The sequence below is a fragment of the Bufo bufo genome, chromosome 3, assembly GCF_905171765.1.
Source record: "Bufo bufo chromosome 3, aBufBuf1.1, whole genome shotgun sequence".
Taxonomy (NCBI): Eukaryota; Metazoa; Chordata; class Amphibia; order Anura; family Bufonidae; genus Bufo; species Bufo bufo.
Window position 1 is genome coordinate 679,725,089 of NC_053391.1, and position 24,314 is coordinate 679,749,402.

The following is a 24,314-nucleotide window of genomic DNA, read 5'->3' on the forward strand; positions in this document are numbered from 1 at the left end:
GCTCCTATGTACAAGAATATAACTACTATAATACTGCTCCTATGTACAAGAATATAACTACTATAATACTGCCTCCTATGTACAAGAATATAACTACTATAATACTGCCTCCTATGTACAAGAATATAACTACTATAATACTGCTCCTATGTACAAGAATATAACTACTATAATACTGCTCATATGTACAAGAATATAACTACTATAATACTGCCTCCTTTGTACAAGAATATAACTACTATAATACTGCTCCTATGTACAAGAATATAACTACTATAATACTGCTCCTATGTACAAGAATATAACTACTATAATACTGCCTCCTATGTACAAGAATATAACTACTATAATACTGCCTCCTATGTACAAGAATATAACTACTATAATACTGCTCCTATGTACAAGAATATAACTACTATAATACTGCTCCTATGTACAAGAATATAACTACTATAATACTGCTCCTATGTACAAGAATATAACTACTATAATACTGCTCCTATGTACAAGAATATAACTACTATAATACTGCCTCCTATGTACAAGAATATAACTACTATAATACTGCTCCTATGTACAAGAATATAACTACTATAATACTGCTCCTATGTACAAGAATATAACTACTATAATACTGCTCCTATGTACAAGAATATAACTACTATAATACTGCTCCTATGTACAAGAATATAACTACTATAATACTGCCTCATATGTACAAGAATATAACTGCTATAATACTGCTCCTATGTACAAGAATATAACTACTATAATACTGCTCCTATGTACAAGAATATAACTACTATAATACTGCTCCTATGTACAGGAATACAACTACTATCATACTGCTCCTCTGTATATAGATAGATATGTTCTTATAACCATGAGGCCAATATTTACTGTGCGATTTGGTTGTCATGACAGCGATACAATTATGGATATAAGGGGTTAAACAAAGTGTATTTGGCAAATTAAGTTTTTCCCTTAAGTAGTGATTGTTATCTCATTATCTCTCCGCTCCCAGTAGACAAGTTGTAAACTAATCAGGTCAGCACTAATAAGGCAGAATTGAATCTGCTCAGATAGAAACTTGCTTTACTACTTGATTCAAAGTCTTACATTCCGTTTTGATGCTATTTTTGTTTTTCTTCTTCTTTTGGGACAATTTTACACAAATCTGATGAATTTTTTTGTAAATGTCACTGGAGTCTTTGCGGATGATAGGAGTGACTCCTGATATTTTTCGATTAATGTGGGGCTGTATAATTTCATTTAAGTTTTTATAATGTGACCTATAAGAAGCTTAGGTCTGAATTGTCAACAATAAAGAATTCCCTCAAATTCCAAAACATTCAGAGACCATTCAGTGACATACAAACCACCAGACTTCCTTCAGTTACTGCGCGTGGCATATTTCTTCAGAATCCCCCAAATTAGAAGGAGAAATAGAGCGAAAAACTACAGCCATGGAAACCCGGAGGTGGCGCTCAGGACAGCGACTGCATAGGGCTGGCTCCTATATATAGGCTGCTGTTTGGTGTGGGAACTCAAGCTGGTATTTGCCGTGGGCAGTCAGACTGCTATTTGGTATGGGCCCTGTGGCTGATGTTTGATATTGGGCGCTGTGGCTAGTGTTAGGCATTGGGTGTTGTGGCTGGTATTTGGTATGGGTCATGTGGCTGGCGTTTGGTATGGGCTCTGTGGCTACTGTTTGGTGTGGGTGTTGTGGTTAGCGTTTGGTCTGGGCGCTGTGGTAGGTATTGGGAACTGTGGCTGGTGTTTGGTATGGGCTCTTTTGCTAGTGTTTGGTACTAGTCCTGTGACTGGTGTTTGGTACAGGTCCTGTGGCTGCTCTTTGGTATGGACTTCGTGGCTGGTGTTTGGTATGGGCTCTGTGGCTGGTGTTTGGTATGGGCTCTGTGGCTGGTGTTTGGTATGGGCTCTGTGGCTGGTGTTTGGTATGGGCCCTGTGGCTGGTGTTTGGTATGCCCTCTGTGGCTGGTGTTTGGTGTGGGCTCCGTTGCTACTGTTTGGTGTGGGCTCCGTGGCTGGTGTTTGGTGTGGGCTCCGTGGCTGGTGTTTGGTGTGGGCTCCGTGGCTGGTGTTTGGTATGGGCCCAGTGGCTGGTGTTTGCTATGGGCTCTGTGGCTACTGTTTGGTGTGGGCTCTGTGGCTACTGTTTGGTATGGGCCGTGTGGCTGGTGGCTGGTATTGGCTCTGTGGCTACTGTTTGTCGGTCCTGTGGCTGCTGTTTGGTATTGGGCACTGTAACTGTTTTTTGGCATGGGCTCTGTGGCTACTGTTTGGTGTGGGTCCTGTCGCTGGTGTTTGGTATGGGTTCTGTGGCTACTGTTTGCTGTGGGCTTTGTGGCTGCTGTTTGGTATGGGCTCTGTGGCTGTTTGTTGTGGGCCCTGTGGCTGGTGTTCGGTGTGGGCCTTGTGGCTGCTGTTTGGTATGGGCTCTGTGGCTGTTTGTTGTGGGCCCTGTGGCTGGTGTGGCTGTCCTGGAGCTAGATACGTTTCAAAGTAATTAGTTGTTTGCCATAATTCCCATAGATTTTTTGGGAGCATGTTCTCATACACAGCTGCTTGTTCCCTGATAGTTGACCCTGGGTCCTGTTTGCCACATCCAGTTGGGATCCTAAGCACAAGACCCATAGAGGTCACTGATGGGGCATAGTCATTTTTGGGACAACCCTTTTATTTGCACTTCCAGCAATAATACTCCAGCTTGGAACCTGGAAGCCGATATCTGCTGCAGGATCTTAACTTGGGTTGGAAGTTCAAACAACTAAAACAATTATACAAGTGGCTTCTCAACTAATCATGTTCTTCCCGCCTGTAATCCAGCAGTCTGAGGTTCCATTGAAGTCAGAGATTATCTGTTTCACCGGATGGATTATCCAGCCCCCAACAAAGCAGCCATTGTACAGGGCACCGCACAGCCCCGGGATTCCCAGATCAGATTCTTCTCTATTGTCCTATTACTGGACCCCTTGGTGTAAAGACTATTAGTAATTTTTTTGGGAAGCCAGTATTGTTCTCTGTGTACACCTAAAAAGATCCAAAAATCTCTGCCGAGTCATTTCTTTATGTATCTTTTAGAGCCTTATTTTCTGCTCCAGAGATCCAAATCCCTTTCATAGATATAGATTTCCATGACAACATTCTTGCTGCCTGCAGCCGCCACTAGAGGGAGCTCACTGCATCCTGTTTATATGTTGAACTCGGTAAGAGTAGGCTCCCCCTGGTGGTGGCTGCAGGAAGCAAAATTGTAATAGTTATATTTAAAATGATAAGCATTTCAATTCCGCCCCTCTACCCATCGCGCAGCTTATTTAATGGGGTGCCTGATGACATAGTGTTCCTACAAATGACACGTCACATGACCGTGGTGGCCAATCACTGGCAATTTTTACCTACTCGGGGGAACTCAAATATCTTATTGTAACAATTATTGCGATGAGCAGAACAATTGTATTCATAATGATACATGGAGACGAGTAAAGATTGGAATATGTTTCTAAATGGTGGGGGCACCTAAAAAGCTTGTGTTTTTATATATATATATATATATATATATATATATATATATATATATATTTATTTTTTACATTCTTCTCATTCATTTTTTAGTTTTTTTGACATTTTATTTTTATCACGCTTGTTTTAAAAAAAAAAAAATTTAATTACATTTTTATTTGTTTATACCATTTTATAATTTTTTTTTATCATTTCATTTTTTATTATGTTTTTTAGTTCCGTAAAAATAAAGGTTTGCCGAACACAACAATCTCTACTAAGTGAATCTAATACGGAGGAACAAAATAATAAAAAACTTAAATAAATAAAAAGCCGCCGAAATGAATGGAATTCCGTCAGGATGGCAGGTTAACAAGCTGCAGCGCAGACTGTGTAGCACTCGGCTGCATTATCAGTCATTTAGTCCTGCATTGTTTTCACACTTAACCGGTTTTTAATTAAATATGACTTCTGTAACGTTCTGCGGAAGAGATTTCGACCGCCCCTTCCCCCCCTCCTTCTCCCCCTTTCACAGGCCCCTTTGGATTTGCCTGGCACAAAAGCTTTACGGGGACAGAATGAGGCAACAAATAGGCGAATCAATCATGGGAGACCTTCAGCGGCCACGTCCGTCCTCGCTCACCCGCTCCTCTCCCTTCTTTTTATTTTTTGTAATCTGCTTATAAGATTCTTATTGTCAGGAAGGATTAGCGGCGACAGGAATTCTTCTTTTCTTCTTTTTCTCTCTCGGACAATGGAGAGGTATCCGGCCATAACGCTCATCGACGTCCCTCCCGACGTATCATGGAGACAGTCATGTTGCTGGTGGAATTCGGATGGGTTACATAATATGTTAAAGAGGCAAAGAGGCCAAATTAAAAAAATTAAAAAACACAAAAATTTTCACCCCGCCATTATGGGCTGGGCATGCATACAGTCGAGGTGGTCCACTAGTTGGTGCCTTCCTCTTGGACACTCGGCGGCAAGAACCTGTGTGTAAACTCAAGCAAGGGCATAAGGAACTGGCCCAAGGGTGGTGGAAGTGAGAAACAGAGTGAGATCGGAAAATGGAAGGCAAAGGATTTGCCGGTAGCACAGAGTATTTCAGGATTGGAATGTGATGGTGACCTGTGATGATAGTGAGGGCAGGGCCGCATGTGACAGGAGCAGTGTCATATCGTGTGGGTAGAGGGGAGACGAGTGCAATACCAGACAGACAGCGGAAGAAGCAGGCCGCAGCAGCACAGAGGATTTCAGGAGATTGTGTGCTGCTTTTGTGCTAATCAGTGACTTTTCTATTTGATGTCGGTGAGGACAGGGCCTCATGTGACGGGAGCAGCCTCGTGATGCGAGGACGGACAGTGGAAAGAAGCAGGCTGCAGCAGCGCAGAGTATTTGAGGAGAATTATGCACTCGTTTTGTGGTAGGCTGTGACCTGTCCACTCATGTGATATTAGGGAGGGCAGGCCTTCATGCGACAGGGGCAGAGTGAGAGAGAGTGGAAGGAGCAGTCTCCCAGCAGCACAGAGCATTTCAGCTGAAGTTGTGACAGGCATAAAAGACGCCCTGTCCGGTCCTGTGATGATGAGTAATGGTGAAGACAGGACAGCATGTGAGAAACAGATTCAGAGACTGAGAGAGAGAGAGTGGAAGGAGCAGCCTCCCAGCAGAACAGAGTATTTCAGCTCAAGTTGTGAGAACGGCAGTGACCTGCTCAGCCCTGTGATAATATTACAGAAGACAGGCTGGCATGTAATAGGTGGGGAGGAGAGAGTGTGTGTGTGTGTGGTTTGATGGTGGAAATACAACACTCGTTGACCATGTCCCCCCTCCCCCCCTCCCACAAAAAAAATAATAATTAAAACTCATGAATTACAGTCCTTTAATGAAGTTATTAATATTTGTTTCATGTAATGAATTTGCTTCTTTTTTGTCTCCTGCAGAAATCTGTGCATCCGATTGCGGCGGCCACGGCATGTGCATCGGAGGCAGCTGCCGCTGTGACGAGGGCTGGATGGGGGCAGCTTGCGATCAGAGGGCCTGTCACCCGCGCTGCAACGAGCATGGCACCTGTCGAGATGGAAAGTGTGAATGCAGCCCCGGCTGGAACGGAGAGCACTGCACCATTGGTAGGATGAGTGGGGAACAAAAACCCCCAAAAATAAATGATGAAAATACGAATGTTTCTAAGTGGAAAAGGCATGCTTAACGTCACCTAGGGGGCGTCCTCGCGGCATGTGCAGCTTCGTCCTAGGTTTTCAGTTTTGACATCATCATTACCTCATATCGGATTGATAACAAAATGTCCTTTCATTTGGTGATCAGGAAAATGATTATTGCGCAGAAGAATGATCGGATGGCTGTGAGTTGAGCGGAGCAGTCGGAGGTATTGAGGAGGGCTGCGTGTGAATGTGTCATTGGTTGGCTGGGTGTTAGAACTAGGCCACAATGATTTTCCATCCATGTCAGCCATGAACAAAATGCAACTGCGGCTTCGGGCAGCACGTGACACGATTTTCTTCAGGTTTCAAGCCTCTCGAATCCCGGACGAGCCCCCAAATTTTTTGTTTGTTGCGGAAGCGATCCCGACGCCTTATTGTCCTCGTGTTATTGCTCCCATATTTCCAATCCCCAAGGCAGATTCCCACCGTCTCCCTACAGAAGTCTCATGTGATTTGATAGGGTAGCTCGTTATTCAGGAATGGGTGCCAGGGCTTCAGAGATGGGCTCCTCAGGTATAACTGTTTTTATTTCGAAGAAACCCTTTAGAGGCAAAAAGTTTAATATTTTTCTCCATTTCTGTAGTCAATTAGATAAAAAAAAGATTTGGCTACTTAGGAGGCCCCAGGAGTTCTGTCACTAGGGATGGCAGTAAACACTAAAGGGAAAAAATGTATTTATTTATTTTAATTATTTTTTTGGGGCAGGGTGTTCTGCTCCTTCATAGGTACATAGGTGATGAGGTCGAAAAAAGAGACACTGCGGGTCACTTTGCATGGCCTCTTTATACTGTAAAAAAAAAGTTGCAAGACACAGTTTTAAATGGACATACATCTACATTTTTTAATTTTATCCTCGTTATCCTAGCGACTGGGGAGTGGCGGGGGTCAGGTGGAGGGGGGCCAAAAGCGTAAATGACAATTGAAATCTACTCCAGTCTGGGGCCGGGGTAGATTTGAATCTAGTCTCATTGACTGACGGAGAATGCACCTAATTTATGACTGGGCCTGCTCCTCCTCATAAATTAGGGACGTCCTCTGGTAGCCCGGGGGCTGTCACACACCAAAGGTATTAAAAACGCCAATCTTTGATAAATTACCCCCATGAACTCAACCTATAATCCTACTGTGTTAATCCAGTGGAAGGACCCCCCCCCCCCCCCCCCCCCATGAGGTGGTCATTAGGGATGATCGAAGTCAATTCGCATAAAACTTCGTTCAAATACTGGAGCTCCGTACAGTATTAGAATGTATTGGCTCCGATGAGCCGAAGTTATTGCTTCGCGAAGTCTCGCGAGACTTTGCACAATAACTTTATAAATTGATTTGTACTGTAAAAAAAAAAACATTTCCCGAACTTGGGTTCGGGGTTCCACGTGGTACCTTGGAACCGAAACCCAAGTTCGGGAAGTGTTTTTTTTTTACAGTACAAATTAATTTATGAAGTTATTACGCAAAGTCTCGCGAGACTTCGCGAAGCAATAACTTCGGCTCATCGGAGCCAATACATTCTAAGGGTCCATTCACACGTCCGCGGTGTATTGCGGATCCGCCATACACCTGGCCGGCACCCTCCCCATAGAAATGTTCTATTTTTTGTTCGGGGCCGCGCTCCGGAAATGCGGATGCGTAGAGCACATAGTGTGCTCTCCGCATCTCTTCCGGCCCTATAAATAATGAATGGGTCCGCACCCGTTTCTGATACTGTGCAACGGATGCGGACCCATTTGTGGACGTGTGAATGGACCCTAATACAGTATTAGAACGAAGTTTTATGCGAATCGACTTCGGATGTTTCATCCAAAGTCGATTCGCTCACCCCCAGTGGCCATAATAGGGAAAAAGTCCTTCTCAACATCCCATCTCCAGACGTCTAGTTATAACCTGTGATATTGACCTCCCCACCATCCCCGTTACTGGCAGAGAGCTCCATAGCCTCACTGCTCTTACAGTAAAGAATCCGGTCTATTGTGATGGTGAAACCTTCTTCCCTCTAGACGTAGATGCCCGCTCATCCTGGTTACCGCCTCTTGTGGTCTTGGACCCTGATCATTCTGGTGGTTGTTCCATGGTCACAGCTTTTCATGTGTTCCACCATCCCATAGTGCCTCACTGTCTGTGTGGGTCCAGGCGTAGCCGCGTAAACACGTCACATATTTTCCACAGTTTTTCACAACTGTCATAACAATGTGCAAGCGAGTTGTATTTTTCTAATCCTTGGCAGATTCATGCATTCTTCATGAATCTTTGATTGGTTGGAGTCTGACCTTTTGGGACCCACACCATTCCGGAGAACAGAAGGGGGACGCAGTGCTTGTATAAGCAATATGATCCTTCTAATATTTCTCCATGCAGCGGAGCTCGCAGCCACCCGGCTGTGCAAAGAACTGCTGCCAGCCCCATCCATTTGCCATGCTACCAACCCCCGTACAGCTGAGGGGCCAGGGCATCGCTGTTCAGAGAAAGAGCGGCAGTGCCACACCGCCACTGCACCCTGTTCATTATCTGTGGGCGTCCCAGACATTGAACCCCGACCATCACTTTGGGATATGGATATCCCTTTAATCCTTGCAAAATGAAGTTTTTGTTCACAATTGTCAAGATCTCCACCGGATGTCAATCAATTTTTTTAAATATCAGGACCTGTACAGACCTAAAACTTCTTACAGCTGAGAGTTTGCTACAGTTGCATCTAATGTATACTTTCCTCTGTAAGTGGAACACATCAGACACCAAAATTTCTCTCTTGCTGCACTGTATCAGTCTGGATCCTGCTCACATAGGATTGTTACAATGTATCAGTCTGGATCCTGTTCCCATAGGATTGTTACAATGTATCAGTCTGGATCCTGTTCCCATAGGATTGTTACAATGTATCAGTCTGGATCCAGCTCACTATGGATTGTTACAATGTATCAGTCTGGATCCAGCTCACAGAGGATTGTTACAATGTATCAGTCTGGATCCTGCTCACTATGGATTGTTACAATGTATCAGTCTGGATCCAGCTCACTATGGATTGTTACAATGTATCAGTCTGGATCCTGCTCCCAGAGGATTGTTACAATGTATCAGTCTGGATCCTGCTCACAGAGGATTGTTACAATGTATCAGTCTGGATCCAGCTCACAGAGGATTGTTACAATGTATCAGTCTGGATCCTGTTCACATAGGATTGTTACAATGTATCAGTCTAGATCCTGTTCCCATAGGATTGTTACAATGTATCAGTCTGGATCCTGCTCACTATGGATTGTTACAATGTATCAGTCTGGATCCTGCTCACTATGGATTGTTACAATGTATCAGTCTAGATCCTGCTCACAGAGGATTGTTACAATGTATCAGTCTGGATCCAGCTCACTATGGATTGTTACAATGTATCAGTCTGGATCCTGCTCACAGAGGATTGTTACAATGTATCAGTCTGGATCCAGCTCACAGAGGATTGTTACAATGTATCAGTCTGGATCCTGCTCTCAGAGGATTGTTACAATGTATCAGTCTGGATCCAGCTCACTATGGATTGTTACAATGTATCAGTCTGGATCCTGCTCCCAGAGGATTGTTACAATGTATCAGTCTGGATCCTGCTCACTATGGATTGTTACAATGTATCAGTCTGGATCCAGCTCACAGAGGATTGTTACAATGTATCAGTCTGGATCCAGCTCCCATAGGATTGTTACAATGTATCAGTCTGGATCCTGCTCACATAGGATTGTTACAATGTATCAGTCTGGATCCTGTTCCCATAGGATTGTTACAATGTATCAGTCTGGATCCTGTTCCCATAGGATTGTTACAATGTATCAGTCTGGATCCTGCTCACTATGGATTGTTACAATGTATCAGTCTGGATCCTGCTCACTATGGATTGTTACAATGTATCAGTCTGGATCCAGCTCACTGTGGATTGTTACAATGTATCAGTCTGGATCCTGCTCACAGAGGATTGTTACAATGTATCAGTCTGGATCCAGCTCACAGAGGATTGTTACAATGTATCAGTCTGGATCCAGCTCACAGAGGATTGTTACAATGTATCAGTCTGGATCCTGCTCACTATGGATTGTTACAATGTATCAGTCTGGATCCTGCTCACAGAGGATTGTTACAATGTATCAGTCTGGATCCAGCTCACTATGGATTGTTACAATGTATCAGTCTGGATCCTGCTCCCAGAGGATTGTTACAATGTATCAGTCTGGAGCCTGCTCACAGAGGATTGTTACAATGTATCAGTCTGGATCCTGTTCCCATAGGATTGTTACAATGTATCAGTCTGGATCCTGCTCACTATGGATTGTTACAATGTATCAGTCTGGATCCAGCTCACAGAGGATTGTTACAATGTATCAGTCTGGATCCAGCTCACAGAGGATTGTTTAGAGACATGATACAAATGTAGCAAAATCTTAAGGGTCCAGCTACAAACTGATGATCCCATAGAGATTAACGGGATTGCGGTGCTAGGTGGAAAAAATCCAACACTGCAGGATTGTTTGCAACTCGCACTGCGATTCCATTCATTTCTACTGGATTATCATTTCCCTGAGATCCTGACCACGACAGCTGTTGAGCGACCTGTGTTGCCATGTAGCTGTATCTGAAGGCTATGGACACCTTTGGGGCAATTTTTTTCAGGATTGTATTTTGGGCTAAAAATCATTTTTTGGTTGGTCATTATTAAAAAAAAAAATCTCAGCTGTTTTTTTTAGCTACGGGGATTAAAAATCTGTCTGTTTGCAGAGTATCACTTCTAATTCCCATCAGCTGATGTCTCATGTGAACCCTTATCTCTGATCTCCTGACCTCATAAACACTCATTTAAGTCATATTCTTATCAGTTTTAGAGCTTAGATCCGGCATCCTCAAACTGCGGCCCTCCAGCTGTTGCAAAACTACAACACCCAGCATGCCCGAACAGCCTACAGGTATCGGCCTACAGCAGGGCATTGTGGGAGTTGTAGTTTTAAAACAGCTGACGGGCCGCAGTTTGAGGATCCCTGGCTTAGATATAATGAGTGTTTATGAGGTCAGAGATGAGGCTTCACATGAGCTGTCCGCTGACGAGGCTGAGAAGTGATACTAGAAAAGCAGACTGATTTTTAATCCCTGTATATCAAAAACAGCAGACCTTTTTTTTAATAAAGACCAATTGAAAAATAATTTTAGCCCAAAAATGAATAAAATGCAATCCTAAAAACAAATTGCCAGTGTCCATAGCCTTTAACTGTGAGGTATTAGGACTGTGCATTAGGGTTTAGTCCCCAGGCAGAGATCTTGAAAATGATTGAAGGACAAAGTCTATTACAAAGTTGAAGAACGTTTAACTATTCACTGGATAGAAAGTTGTTCTCGAATTTAGAAAAAAAACATTAATCTACATCCCCGTGAAAGAGGCCTTAAAGGGGTTGTCTCATCTCGCGGTTACAGTATACGGACACCTCAACACCAAGCATCAGCCACACTCTCTGCACTTTGACAGGCAGTGAAAACCTCATTACAGTTGCAGAGAGAGCAGAGCCTCTAGGTGTAACGGCAACGCCCCGTTGCTCTTAGAGCATCATTTGCATATATTGAAACATCATTTTTCTCAGCAATGCGGGCACATATGAACATGGGACCAACACAGATGTCTTCAGCTGCCAAGCGCACATGTAACAGGTCAGCCAGTGTCATAGGCACAGAACTGCTGACAGATGCCCTTTAAATAGTCTCGGAATACCCCTTTAAGCCGTACCGTCCTGCGTACATCCTCCATTCAGTCCCAGATTCCACAAGCTTTTTTAGCTGAATTTCTATTCTCCTGACAAGAGCCGGTTAACTCCTGCCTGCTCGCCCGTCGCGGGGTAAGCGGGGCGAATAGATTGCGCTTCTGATGGGGGCCTATCCTGTCACCTTGTAAATTTTATGACCTATGGAATTGGCTGGATAAATTTATTGAATGTAAAAACAATTTGGCAAAGTCATAACCGTCACAGAGAAGAGGGCAGGAGCGATGACGAGAGTGAGAAAGTAATAAAAGTCAGTAATCTCGGCACAGATGAAAGGACATTGACTGGCAATGATATTAAAAGTCGCAGCTTTCTCCTTGTCCTTGTGCAATGTGTCTACTACCCGCATGGCGTCCCCCAACCCAACCCCCCTCCGTGTTTCTATGTGCATTCGTGTCATTGCTTCGTCTGCTTTACGGCTGGAAAAAAAAAAATGCCTAATGTCCCATTGCTGCGCAGCTTAATGCATTTGTAACGCTTTTATAGGACCGTTCCGAAAATACGGGACTGGGAAAGCGAGTCCACATCACCTGCGTAGCGCCTCCTGCGCAGACCTGTCTGTTTCTCTGTAGATTCCCTTTGGATCATTATAAATGTTGAGAAATTTTGCAAATATGGATTTATGTTGACATCATTGTATGCTCCATTCACATCCAGAGCTGCATTCAACATGGCAGAGGGTTCTTTTCATCACTCAGGTAGCAAGATCTTGCTTCTCTGCTGGTGAAAGGTGTGTTTGCATCAATGGGCATTTCCAGCGTGAGTTGCCGCGGGCTCCCTGGCGCCATCCACCCTGTATAGCAGTGGACTCCAACCTGTGTCTGTTGAGGGACTACAACTCCTATTATGCTCCTGCAGCTGGTAAGGTTGGGAGCATGGTGCCGCGTCAGGCTCTATGCTGGAAACCCTAAATTGCTAAGAAGAAGTCAATGCATTCCAGCAGAATTTTGATTGCAGCTCTGGATGTGAATGGAGTGTCTATGACGGTATATGGCCTCAGGGGTTCAGGGCACAAGCATGCACATGGTATATTGACCTACATGTGATTACTCATGACTTTGGATGGCATGGACCTCTGTAGACCTCAGTGGGGTCTTCACTGCCTCCCTAAAAGTTAAGACCTCCCCGTATCATAAGACTCTGGATGAGGTAGAGTAAACCAAGGACCGTGTCTACCATGGCCTTTGGCACAAGAGAACGGTCTGGTTGCCCAATGGCATGAGCCGCTATAAATCATGTGGAGCCAAAGGGGTCCAGCCCTTTACCAAGTGCAGGAGAGACCCCTGTAGGTCGGTACACACCGGGGATGCCCACTTGGTATAAGATTGGCAAGTGTTACTTACTATTCCTCAGGGGGCCTTGAGAAGCTGTTCAGGCTCCTTGCCAAGTTCTCTAGATCCTGTAGAATGGGCATCATTATGGGTACCAACCCCTAATCCTGCCAATTACATATTCATTAGATTGCACCCCCCCCCCCCCCCATATTGCCCGGTTCTTCTCAATACCATTAAAGTCAAGTGTCAGGTGCTGACCTTGCACTTCTACCTCTCCTCACATGTCTGCTTTAGTAACTACTTGCATTCCACAATTCCAGAGCTGTTGTGCCATCCTCTATTATTCCTACTAGAAATTATGAGAGGATTGCTAACCGGTCCATATGGGGGAGGGTTTCCAGTTGGGGGTGTGTCCCTGCACAGTCTGACATTATCCAGTGTCACTGTGCAGGGACACACCCTCAACTGGTAACGCCCATCTGGACCTTCATTTCAAGCTCCTCGCAATTCATTCATCACTTCTAGGGATTATAGAGGAATGGCCCAACCTGGAGCGATAAATGATAGATGTAGTTACTGAAACAGACCCGGGAGGAGAGGGGACAGGTCCTTCTTAAAGGGGTTTCCAGTTAAAGTATCCACTGATATCCACCAGACCTCTAAGAAGACATCTCTGATGGAGGTCCATGATCTGGGACAACGACTACATCTTAAAGGTAGGGGTACCCAGCATTTGGCTATGGACGCAACCCCTTTGCCTCTTATCGGCTCACGCATTTCCTTAGTCAGGACTGGGAAGTACACAGAAGCCCACCGACCCCTTGCACCCGGGGCCCCATGCAGCCATCGGTTCCAGAACTAGCACTTTGAATGGACCAGAAAGCACAGCGCCATTCAACGTGTAGTGGCCGTGCTGGGTTACTGCAGATAAGCTACAGTTCCCATCAGTGGAAATTGAGCTGCAGTAACCCAGCACGGCCACTACGCTTCAAATGGCGCTGTGCCTCCTTTTCCATTCAAAAGACCTAGTTCTGGAGTCAGAGGCCACAGGGAACAGCTGATCAGTGTCAGACCCTCACCGATCAGATATTAATGACCTATCCTGAGGAGAAGTCATCAATATCAGAAACTGGAAAACCCCTTTTAAAGGAAAAACGCAACCTGATGGATAGGTCATCAATATCAGAAACCTGGAAACCCCCTTTAAGGATGCCTTAGGACAAGGCAAGGGATCTGTCTGTCTACTGATGTGCAGATCCCTTTGCTCAGATTACCAGCTACCAGGACCTCCATAATGTTCAAAACTTGTTAAAGTGGACAACCCCTTTAAGTAAAAGCAGTTTTCCCCACTGTACAGAAGGAAATAACTCAAGAGCTGAAATCTGGTTGCAGCTTGTGATTGGCTGCTGAATGCTTTAGCTCTGTGCATGCTTGTGTGTTCCTCTGACCCTGCTCTGTCTCTGGCTATAACACAGCTTCTCTTCTGTCCCTTTGTGCTTTTGTAGCCCCTGCACCGCCGGCTAGCACCCAGCACTTATTCAACCCTACCTTAAATGTCCTGTCTTTTATTCCCCAAGCCCACTATCTGGATAAGGTAGTGAAAGGTATTGTATCCGTTTTCCTATTGTCTTGTGTTACCACTGCTGTTGTCGCTTTCCATCTGAGCCATGCTTACTAACATCCTATGTGACTCTGCTCCCTCTCATCCCCACCCGCCGCCTTCACCGAGGCCATTTCTTGGACCATCATGGAGGCCTGAGGTACAGTGTGCCTCGCGCCTTGATGACATTGCAGGTCTAACAGGACAAGTGGTCATTCAGCTATTACTTTTACATGGTTTTTTTTTGGCTTCTCCATCGGCTAAGCTTCACTTCTATTAAAACCATTGCAACCTTTGCTGATACTTGATTACACCTTTTATGCGCTTTGTATCCTTTTATGTTACATTTTATGACATATTTGTAGATTTTGCATGACGATCTAATGCGTGCTAGGTCTTCCCACCCGAATAGCTTCTCGGAGCGCCTTGGCATGCCTGTTGCGACTGCTTTTCTGGAAGAAAACTTTAGTGATTGGCAGAAAATATCTGACCAATGAGCATACGAGTCATAGAGATGGGCCATACCACTGCCCCGCCCATGCTTAGCCTGAAGGAACTTGCACTGGTCCCCCCCCCCTCCGATACACCATTACAGCACCCAGGATAGAAAGGTGTTGGGGGTGGCAACAATCTCTGAGACATCTTTCCCCAGGATTAAGGAGTGTGATGAATGAACCAACACAGGAACCTCATTTTGTTTTCTTCCCCTTTCTTTGTGTACCCCTGTGTCGAACACAGCTACAGTCTAGTTGGGTGTCTTATGCTGGCCAAAAACATGAAAACTGCAACCTGATGCTGCTAAATTAATCTACGTGGGGTCTTTAGGTCTCTAAAAAGGATTGTTCCTAAAGTCCATTTCAGGCTTGAGAACATCATCTGAAAGACAGAGAGGGGAGCAGGGAGACAACACAATTCTGGTGGATCATACTTAGCTGTCCAACAGGACCATACTTGGCTGCCCAACAGGACCATACTTGGCTACCCAACAGGACCATACTTGGCTCTGCCCAGGAGGACCATACTTGGCTCTGCCCAGGAGGACCATACTTGGCTCTGCCCAGGAGGACCATACTTGGCTCTGCCCAGGAGGACCATACTTGTCTCTGCCCAGGAGGACCATACTTGTCTCTGCCCAGGAGGACCATACATGGCTCTGCCCAGGAGGACCATACATGGCTCTGCCCAGGAGGACCATACATGGCTCTGCCCAGGAGGACCATACATGGCTCTGCCCAGGAGGACCATACATGGCTCTGCCCAGGAGGACCATACTTGGCTCTGCCCAGGAGGACCATACTTGGCTCTGCCCAGGAGGACCATACTTGGCTCTGCCCAGGACAGGAGGACCATACTTGGCTGTCCATTCAGGGAGACTATGGGGCCAGCCTTCGAGGCTGCAGTCAGCCGATCAGTAATCTAGGGGTGTCTTCTTAGGGTGCTTATAAGCCTGAAGACTAGCATCTGACCCTGGCAAAGGTGGCCGGTCCAGACAGTATGGGTTCTCAAAGCCAGTCTGCATTTCTTGCAAAATCGGTCACTTTAGGAGTGGCTGTTGGTTCCCATCACATGAGCTAATTTCTAAATTTGGCATATTAATGTATGTGATCTCTAAGGGGTCTCTTGGGCTTCACCCTATGATATGATATCTCACCAGGATCAAAGGTCAATGAAGCCCCTCTCACCGTTCTCCAATACCTGTTATCGATAGGTTCTCCTTCAGGGTGCCGTGATCAGGTTGACCATTGGATGGGCCCAAAAACTTGCACCAATCAGGGTCATTTTAAAGGGGTTGTCCAAGTTAATAAAAAAAATAAAATCTACATTATTTTTTTCTAGGAACAGCACCTTCTCTGTTCATTGGCAGTGTTTGGTAATGCATCCTTTACATATTGAAGGGGTATTCTGGTTGTTAGAAGTTTTCCCCTATCCACAGGGCAGGGGATAACTATTAGATCTGTGGGGGTCCTACCGCTAGGAACACTACTGATTACAAGAACGGGGACCCCGTACCCCTCACAGCCCCCCAAAACAACGTGAGGGGCAGGTCAAGCATGCCCACTGCAGCTCCATTCGTCTGTGCTGTTCTGGAGACGGGTACAGCGCACAGCTATTTCCAACCCTCCCATATAGAGGAATGGAGCAGCAGTGCACGGGACCCACCTGCCGCTCCATTCATATTGGGGTGCTCCGAAAGGTATGGGGTCCCAATACTGGTGATCAGAGAGGAGGTAATGTTCACTTATAACAACCGGAATACCCCTTATAACGACCATAATACGCCTTATAACAATCGTAATACCCCTTGAAAAAACTGGAATACCCCTTGTATTGACCATAATACTCCTTATAATGATAGCAATACCCCTATAACAATCATAATACTCCTTATAACAATCATAATGACCGTAATACCCCTTATAATAACCGTAATACTCCTTATAACAACTGTAATACCCCTAATAACGACCAGAATACCTCTAATAATGACCAGAATACCCCTTATAACAACCGTAATACCCCTGATAATGACTGTAATACCCCTGATAACGACTGTCATACCCCTGATAACGACTGTCATACCCCTGATAACGACTGTCATACCCCTAATAACGACTGTCATACCCCTTATAACGACCGTCATACCCCTTATAACGACCGTCATACCCCTTATAACGACCGTAATACCCCTTATAACGACCGTAATACCCCTTATAACGACCGTAATACCCCTTATAACGACGACTGGAATACCCATTATAACGACGACCGTAATACCCCTTATAACGACCGTAATACCCCTTATAACGACCGTAATACCCCTTATAACGACGACTGGAATACCCATTATAACGACGACCGTAATACCCCTTATAACGACGACTGGAATACCCATTATAACGACGACTGGAATACCCCTTATAACGACCGCAATACCCATTATAATGACCGGATTCCCCTTATAACAACGACTGGAATACCCATTTTATAATTGAATAGGACTGCACTGCAGTACCAGAAACAGCCTACGGACAGATCTGGCGCTAAGAAACAAATAGCAGCCCCATTTTTTTCATCCTGGACTGTGAAGGGTTAAGTCCGACAGCAGAATTTTAGTCTTTTGGGAAACATTTTATCCGGATTTGCTAAGAAAAGTAGGTTAATCAAATAGTGAAACTTTTTTGGGGATCAGACGCTGCCGCCCATCTCTGAATATCAGCCCCCCCCCCCCCCTTCCCATTTGTCTTTCTTAATTATTGACTTTTTATCTCCCTCTTTCAATAAGTTAATGGAGTCGCTGCAGAAATGAACTCGTCAGCTGTAAATATTTTGCTATTCTGAACGGTTTCCAAAACGTCTTCACTTGACGGAGCCCGTATTTCATTAAAAGTCGCAGCGCCGGCAGCCGTCTCGATGCCGCTCGCCCCTTCAATGTCACAAACGGATATTCACTCAATTTCTAACAATTTGTACAGTTTTTGACAAGGGATTCAAATGGGACGAATGGTGCCCCCCTCCCCCACAAAAAAAAATATTGGCAAGGCCCAATGGGCCAGCTCTTCCGACCCTTCCTGTGTCCTATTTTACCATCTCATGTGTTTTTATTTTTATTTTTTTTCAAAATTTTTTAGCCCTTTTGGAACCATTTCTCCTCCATCTTGGTCTTTGTAAAAATAATTAAGGCCCATTTAAATCAAGGCAAAGGAGTAAGAGCCTCCCCCCCCCCCCCCCTCCCAAATTCTTGGAGAAAGCCACAGAAAGCACCCTGTGCCACGTGGCAAACCTAGATTTTTGGGGTCACATTTACTGCCTGTTAAAGGGGCGCCCTCGTTCATGCCCATAGAACCAAACTAGAGGAGCAAAGTTCTGCATCATCTTTCTAAAATACCCTCTCTTTCAATTCAGCTTCTGCTTGCTGGCAGTGAATGGGAACCTTCCCCTTTTTTACATGCAAAGTTTGAAAACCTTGGAGAGAGAGAGCTAAACAGTTCACAGCTGAACATTTGTTCCAATTGCATCCAGTCCCGACAACGCCGTCCTCTCTCTCATGGATACATTGTATCAGTCTGTTTACACTGGATACAAATGTAGCAAAAGCTTACTGTAGGGGTTCTTGCAAAATACAGGATGTCCTCATTCACTGACAGCATGCTGAGATCTTGAAAATGAGGCGTAAGGTCTATTAGGAAAATTGCAGAATGTGTCAATATTCCATGATTAGGCGTTATTTAGGTAAGACTGGACCGGCCCTTTAAGGCCGTGTTTTCCTGACTCCTGTATCTAGCGCTGATGTGTCATACACCGCCACACTGTACACGGATGTGTTGGGGGGGGCAGAATGATTTCATCCGCCATTTGTTTTGTCGCCCATTATCCCTTCCTCACTTTTCCTCTATTACCATGTGATTAGACGCGCGGCGCCGCGGTCATCATCCATGTCACATATCCCAGTGCTGCAGCAATTACCGCCCCCATACTGCATCTCACATGATAGATTTCTGAAGAGCCCCGTGTAGCATTAGGACGAGGTCAGATGCCGCAGAGAAAATTAAAAAAATACAAATTCACGATATTTTTTCCTTGCAGATTTTACCCTTTGCATTGCTCTTAACCCCATAATCCAGCATCAATAGCCGCCAGATGATCAAATATTCTAGATTATCGGACAGTGATAGAGTACAGGACATACAGGACAGAGAACCTCCAGGAAGCCAGAAACATACCGCAGGGCCAATTTTTCGAGGTTTACAACCTTCTGTTGTGCCACCAAAGATTTGCCGCCTGAGGCGTGTGACCAGCACCATTTTTGTAAATCGGTAGTATCAGACATTGTATGGCACTCTTACTGGATTGCTTTATGGCGGTGTTGTTTGGACACTGTGTGGTGGTATTATTGGAGCACCGTATGGCGGTACTTACTTTGGTATTTTATGGCACTGTACCATATATTATTTGACCGTGTATGATTATGGCAGCACTGTATAGCAGCATTATTCAGACAACTGTATGGAAGTATTAGGCCTATGGCACTGCTATTTGGGCACCTTGTATGGCACTGTGCCCCTTTTATGTGGTGGTATTATTTGAGCACTTTATGGCGGTAGTTACTTTGGCATTTTATGGCACTGTACCATTCATTATTTGACAGTGTATGATGGCAGCACTGTATAGCGGCTTTATTCAGACAACAGTGGTGGAAGTATTAGGCCTATGGCATTGTTATTTCGGAACCAAGTATGGCACTGTGCCCTCTAATGTGGTGGTATTATTTGACAGTATATAATGATGGCAGCACTGTATAGCAGCATTTTTCAGACAACTGTATGGAAATATTAGGCCTATGGCACTGTTATTTCAGCACCTTGTTTGACACTGTGCCCCCTTATGTGGTGGTATTATTTGAGCACTTTATGGCGGTACTTACTTTGGCATTTTATGGCACTGTACGGTATATTATTTGACAGTGCATGATCATGGCAGCACTGCCAGCAGAGTCTCAGCAGAGTCTTGTAGTTAGTCCTCTCGGCTTAGTCTTCTGATTACGGTGCTTTGCAGAATTTCCAAATTTCTGGATGCTGAATAAAAGGAGTTTTAATGTTCAACAATAAAATTTAAAAAAAGCACGCCCCTTTAAATATTCCGACCAGGGGAACGGACTTGCTCACAATTGGCTGAATCATGAATCATCTGTGTACTGGGCTATAGGGTGGATGACTTTAATGCTTGTATAGGGATTAAAGTGGGGCTCTAATTGTAGGGCTATAGTAATAGACTGTAAAGTTCTGCAACTTGCTAAAATATTTTGCGATTCAGTTCCACGCTGTTTTCAAAGCCTATGCTTTCTGTCAGGGAATGGAATTTATATGGCTTTGTTTGCCTTCAGACTCTAGGGCGTGTCCTTTATCATGGGCAGGTTAGAGGGACAAGGTCATGTGATGACAGTGTGCGTCCCCCGGAGTCCCCTCTTCTTCTGTTTACAGTCCGAGCCAGAAGGTGACAGGTTGTAGTCTAGGAGTTGTAACTACAGGCAGTACAGTCACTGGAGACAGTCAGCAAGCTTGTCCTCAGACAGGTTCAACAGAGCTCAGGATCAGTACAGGATAAGTAATGTAATGTATGTACACAGTGACTGCACCAGCAGAATAGTGAGTGCAGCTCTGGAGTATAATGCAGGATGTAACTCAGGATCAGTACAGGATAAGTAATGTAATGTATGTACACAGTGACTCCACCAGCAGAATAGTGAGTGCAGCTCTGGAGTATAATACAGGATGTAACTCAGGATCAGTACAGGATAAGTAATGTAATGTATGTACACAGTGACTGCACCGGCAGAATAGTGAGTGCAGCTCTGGAGGATAATACAGGATGTAACTCAGGATCAGTACAGGATAAGTAATGTAATGTATGTACACAGTGACTCCACCAGCAGAATAGTGAGTGCAGCTCTGGAGTATAATACAGGATGTAACTCAGGATCAGTACAGGATAAGTAAGTTAATGTATGGACACAGTGACTGCACCAGCAGAACTGTGATCGCAGCTCTGTAGTATAATACAGGATGGTGCCTTTACAATTTATGGTTCGGACGGGTCCTCCACCCCATGTCTAGGTCTTACATTTGGATAAAGGCTTCTGTATTAAATGTATCTATTAGATGTTACAATGTGTCATGTTTTGATTTTTTTGCCCTCATGATCACGCCATTTTTAAATGATCTGCCCTGCTGTGATCCCTCCATCTCTGGCACTGACCTCCTTTGATTTTCTGTTTGCAGAGGGATGCCCCGGTTTGTGTAACGGTAACGGCCGCTGTACGCTGGACATGAACGGCTGGAACTGCGTGTGTAAGCCGGGATGGAGAGGGTCTGGATGTGACACGTCTATGGAGACCGCCTGCAGCGATGTCAAGGATAACGATGCCGGTAAGCACCTCGCTGGCCGCAGTGGTAATGGTGGAAGCGGTCCTCTCCCCGTAATTATACGGAGTGCTTGTCGCTCATCCATTCTTCTGATGGGGTAATCGCTGGATACACGGGGACAACGCTGCCATTATTTGAAAATATCTGTAAATGAAGGATGCGCGCAGGTAATGTTTGTCATTTGCTTCCCCTACAATTATCGTCAAAATCCATTCACTTCAATGCGAGAATCATTACGACGCGCTTCAAGCTAAAGAAAATGCGCCGCCTGGATGGCGCTGACTGGCGGATGTTTTGTTTGTTTATGGAGGGAAAAAAGATCCCAATGTTTTCTGCAGATACAAAGACAAACAAAAAATCACAGCGGATTTATAACTCCCTCATTAACCCCTTGTGCTGTGGATTTAAAGGGAGGGGGACGCCAACTTTGTTTTAAAGGGGTTGTAGAAATTATTTTTTATTTTTGGGTTATGGACATGTAGTTTCCCGATATCAGCCGCACCGTGGCCCCTTTATCATGCATCCTGGCATTGCACCATACATACAGGTGTGGCCGTGTCTGGTACTGCAGCCAGGCTGATTGGAGTGACACCGAGCTGTAGTACCAGGCACCACCACACTCATGTGTATGGTGCTGTGCCTGGATTAACCATGAAGGGGCAGCACCACTTTCTAGGGTTCAGACCCCAATGATCATACTTTGATGATGGCCTGTCTACAGGACAACTCCATTAGTGGCACAGCATGCCCATGTCCACTGACTTCTAGCTCATAGAAATCTAGAAAGACCTACCTTACAATTTTCTAGTGCTTTACCTGAAATAAGCGATGCCAAAGGAGCCTGACAGTCGCCACTTCACATTTCTACTTAAAGATAGTAGAGTCACTATAATACTCCAGAGCTGCATTCACAATTCTGCTGGATGTTATTGGAAACCGTAAACAACCTTGGTCACACTCCTAAAAGATTGGCTGAGCTTCTATGATGCAGATGGGCAAATAGCTTTACCTTCATCAGATTACGGCACAGAGCTCTGAAGCTTCATGATGCAGGATGTAACTCAGGATCAGTACAGGATAAGTAATGTAATGTATGTACACAGTGACTCCACCAGCAGAATAGTGAGTGCAGCTCTGGAGTATAATACAGGATGTAACTCAGGATCAGTACAGGATAAGTAATGTATGTACACAGTGACTCCACCAGCAGAATAGTGAGTGCAGCTCTGGAGTATAATACAGGATGTAACTCAGGATCAGTACAGGATAAGTAATGTATGTACACAGTGACTGCACCAGCAGAATAGTGAGTGCAGCTCTGGAGTATAATACAGGATGTAACTCAGGATCAGTACAGGATAAGTAATGTAATGTATGTACACAATGACTGCACCAGCAGAATAGTGAGTGCAGCTCTGGAGTATAATACAGGATGTCACTCAGGATCAGTACAGGATAAGCAATGTAATGTATGTACACAATGACTCCATCAGCAGAATAGTGAGTGCAGCTCTGGGGTATAATACAGGATGTAACTCAGGATCAGTACAGGATAAGTAATGTAATATATGTACACAGTGACTGCACCAGCAGAATAGTGAGTGCAGCTCTGGAGTATAATACAGGATGTAACTCAGGGTCAGTACAGGATACGTAATGTAATGTATGTACACAGTGACTGCACCAGCAGAATAGTGAGTGCAGCTTTGGAGTATAATATAGGACCAGTACAGAATAAGTAATATATGTATATGGACATGTCTATTACATCAGAAGATCTTTTGCGTCATTTCATACATCACACTTCAGGGTCATGTTTCCCATATGTAAGTCGTCAGTAGTCTGCAGCACGTCATTACTTATCTTGTATCCAGTCCAAGCATCATATTAAATGGCGTATCGCATAAGGTCATCTTTACGGCCGACTTCCCTTGTATCTGCTGTTCTTGATGAAAACCACATTTGTGAGGCGTGCGGATAGTTTATCTGGTTTTTATTAAATATCACTATTCAGGAGGAACGCTCAAAAATACAACAAGGGAAGAAACCAAGAAGGGAAGAGAAATGGCAACAACCTTAGAATTAAAGGGGAACTCTAATCAAGAGCGCAGTGTCCTATGATAATACTATAACATTAGGGGATCTGAATGATTGATGCACAGCACCTGGAACAGGAGAAGATGACTCTGACTGGCTGTGGCTGGCAGCGTTACAGGGCACTGACTGTGACCATTAGTGTTACAGGGCACTGACTGTGGCTGGCAGCATTATGGGGGTACTGGCTGTGGCTGGCAGCATTATGGGGGTACTGGCTGTGGCTGGCAGCATTATGGGGGCACTGACTGTGGCTGGCAGCATTATGTGGGCACTGACTGGCAGCATTATGGGGGCACTGACTGTGGCTGGCAGCATTATGGGGGCACTGGGTGGGGGACATATCCTGCTTGTGCTGCTGTCCTGTACATGTGAGGAATAATCCTGCTCTGTCTGACGCTGGAATTACTTGGCTCACGGAGCAGGATTAGTGTAAGTGCCGCCATCATAAAGCCAGAGATTTTCTTAATTGGCTTCATAATTTTTTTTTCTGGAAGCTCCTTACACCATAAAGATCAACCAACCCATAATACGAACTGAATGCCACTTCTGTGAAACAGAATGTAGCAGAGCTAAAGCTGCATCTTCTCTACATGACACTATACCACAGATGATTTATCATTGTAACTGCATGAATATTAGCAAATAATAACTCAGCTCTACTACATGTGGAGAATTCTGCACTGCTCAACCTAACAAACTCAGTCAGCTCCACCTTCTCCGAACAGTTTTACTACATCTGACAAACTTAGTTCCACTACATCTGACTATCGCAGCCCCGCTATCTCTATTGTAACCCTACTACATCTATTGCATCCCCGCTACATCTGACAAACACAACCCTGCTACATCTGACAAACACAACCCTGCTACATCTGACAAACACAACCCTGCTACATCTGACA

The 24,314-nt window shown here is 44.8% G+C and overlaps 1 protein-coding gene across 1 annotated transcript in view; it reads left to right on the forward strand.

Annotated features, from left to right (window-relative positions):
* The window catches only part of TENM4 (teneurin transmembrane protein 4), a gene marked incomplete at its 5' end in the record, with an annotated part of 222,150 nt that overhangs the window by 137,797 nt on the left and 60,039 nt on the right, over positions 1-24,314 (forward strand). The window contains 2 exon segments of the mRNA XM_040426403.1: positions 5,466-5,651; positions 21,172-21,318. Coding sequence (XP_040282337.1) covers positions 5,466-5,651; positions 21,172-21,318 — 333 coding nt within the window.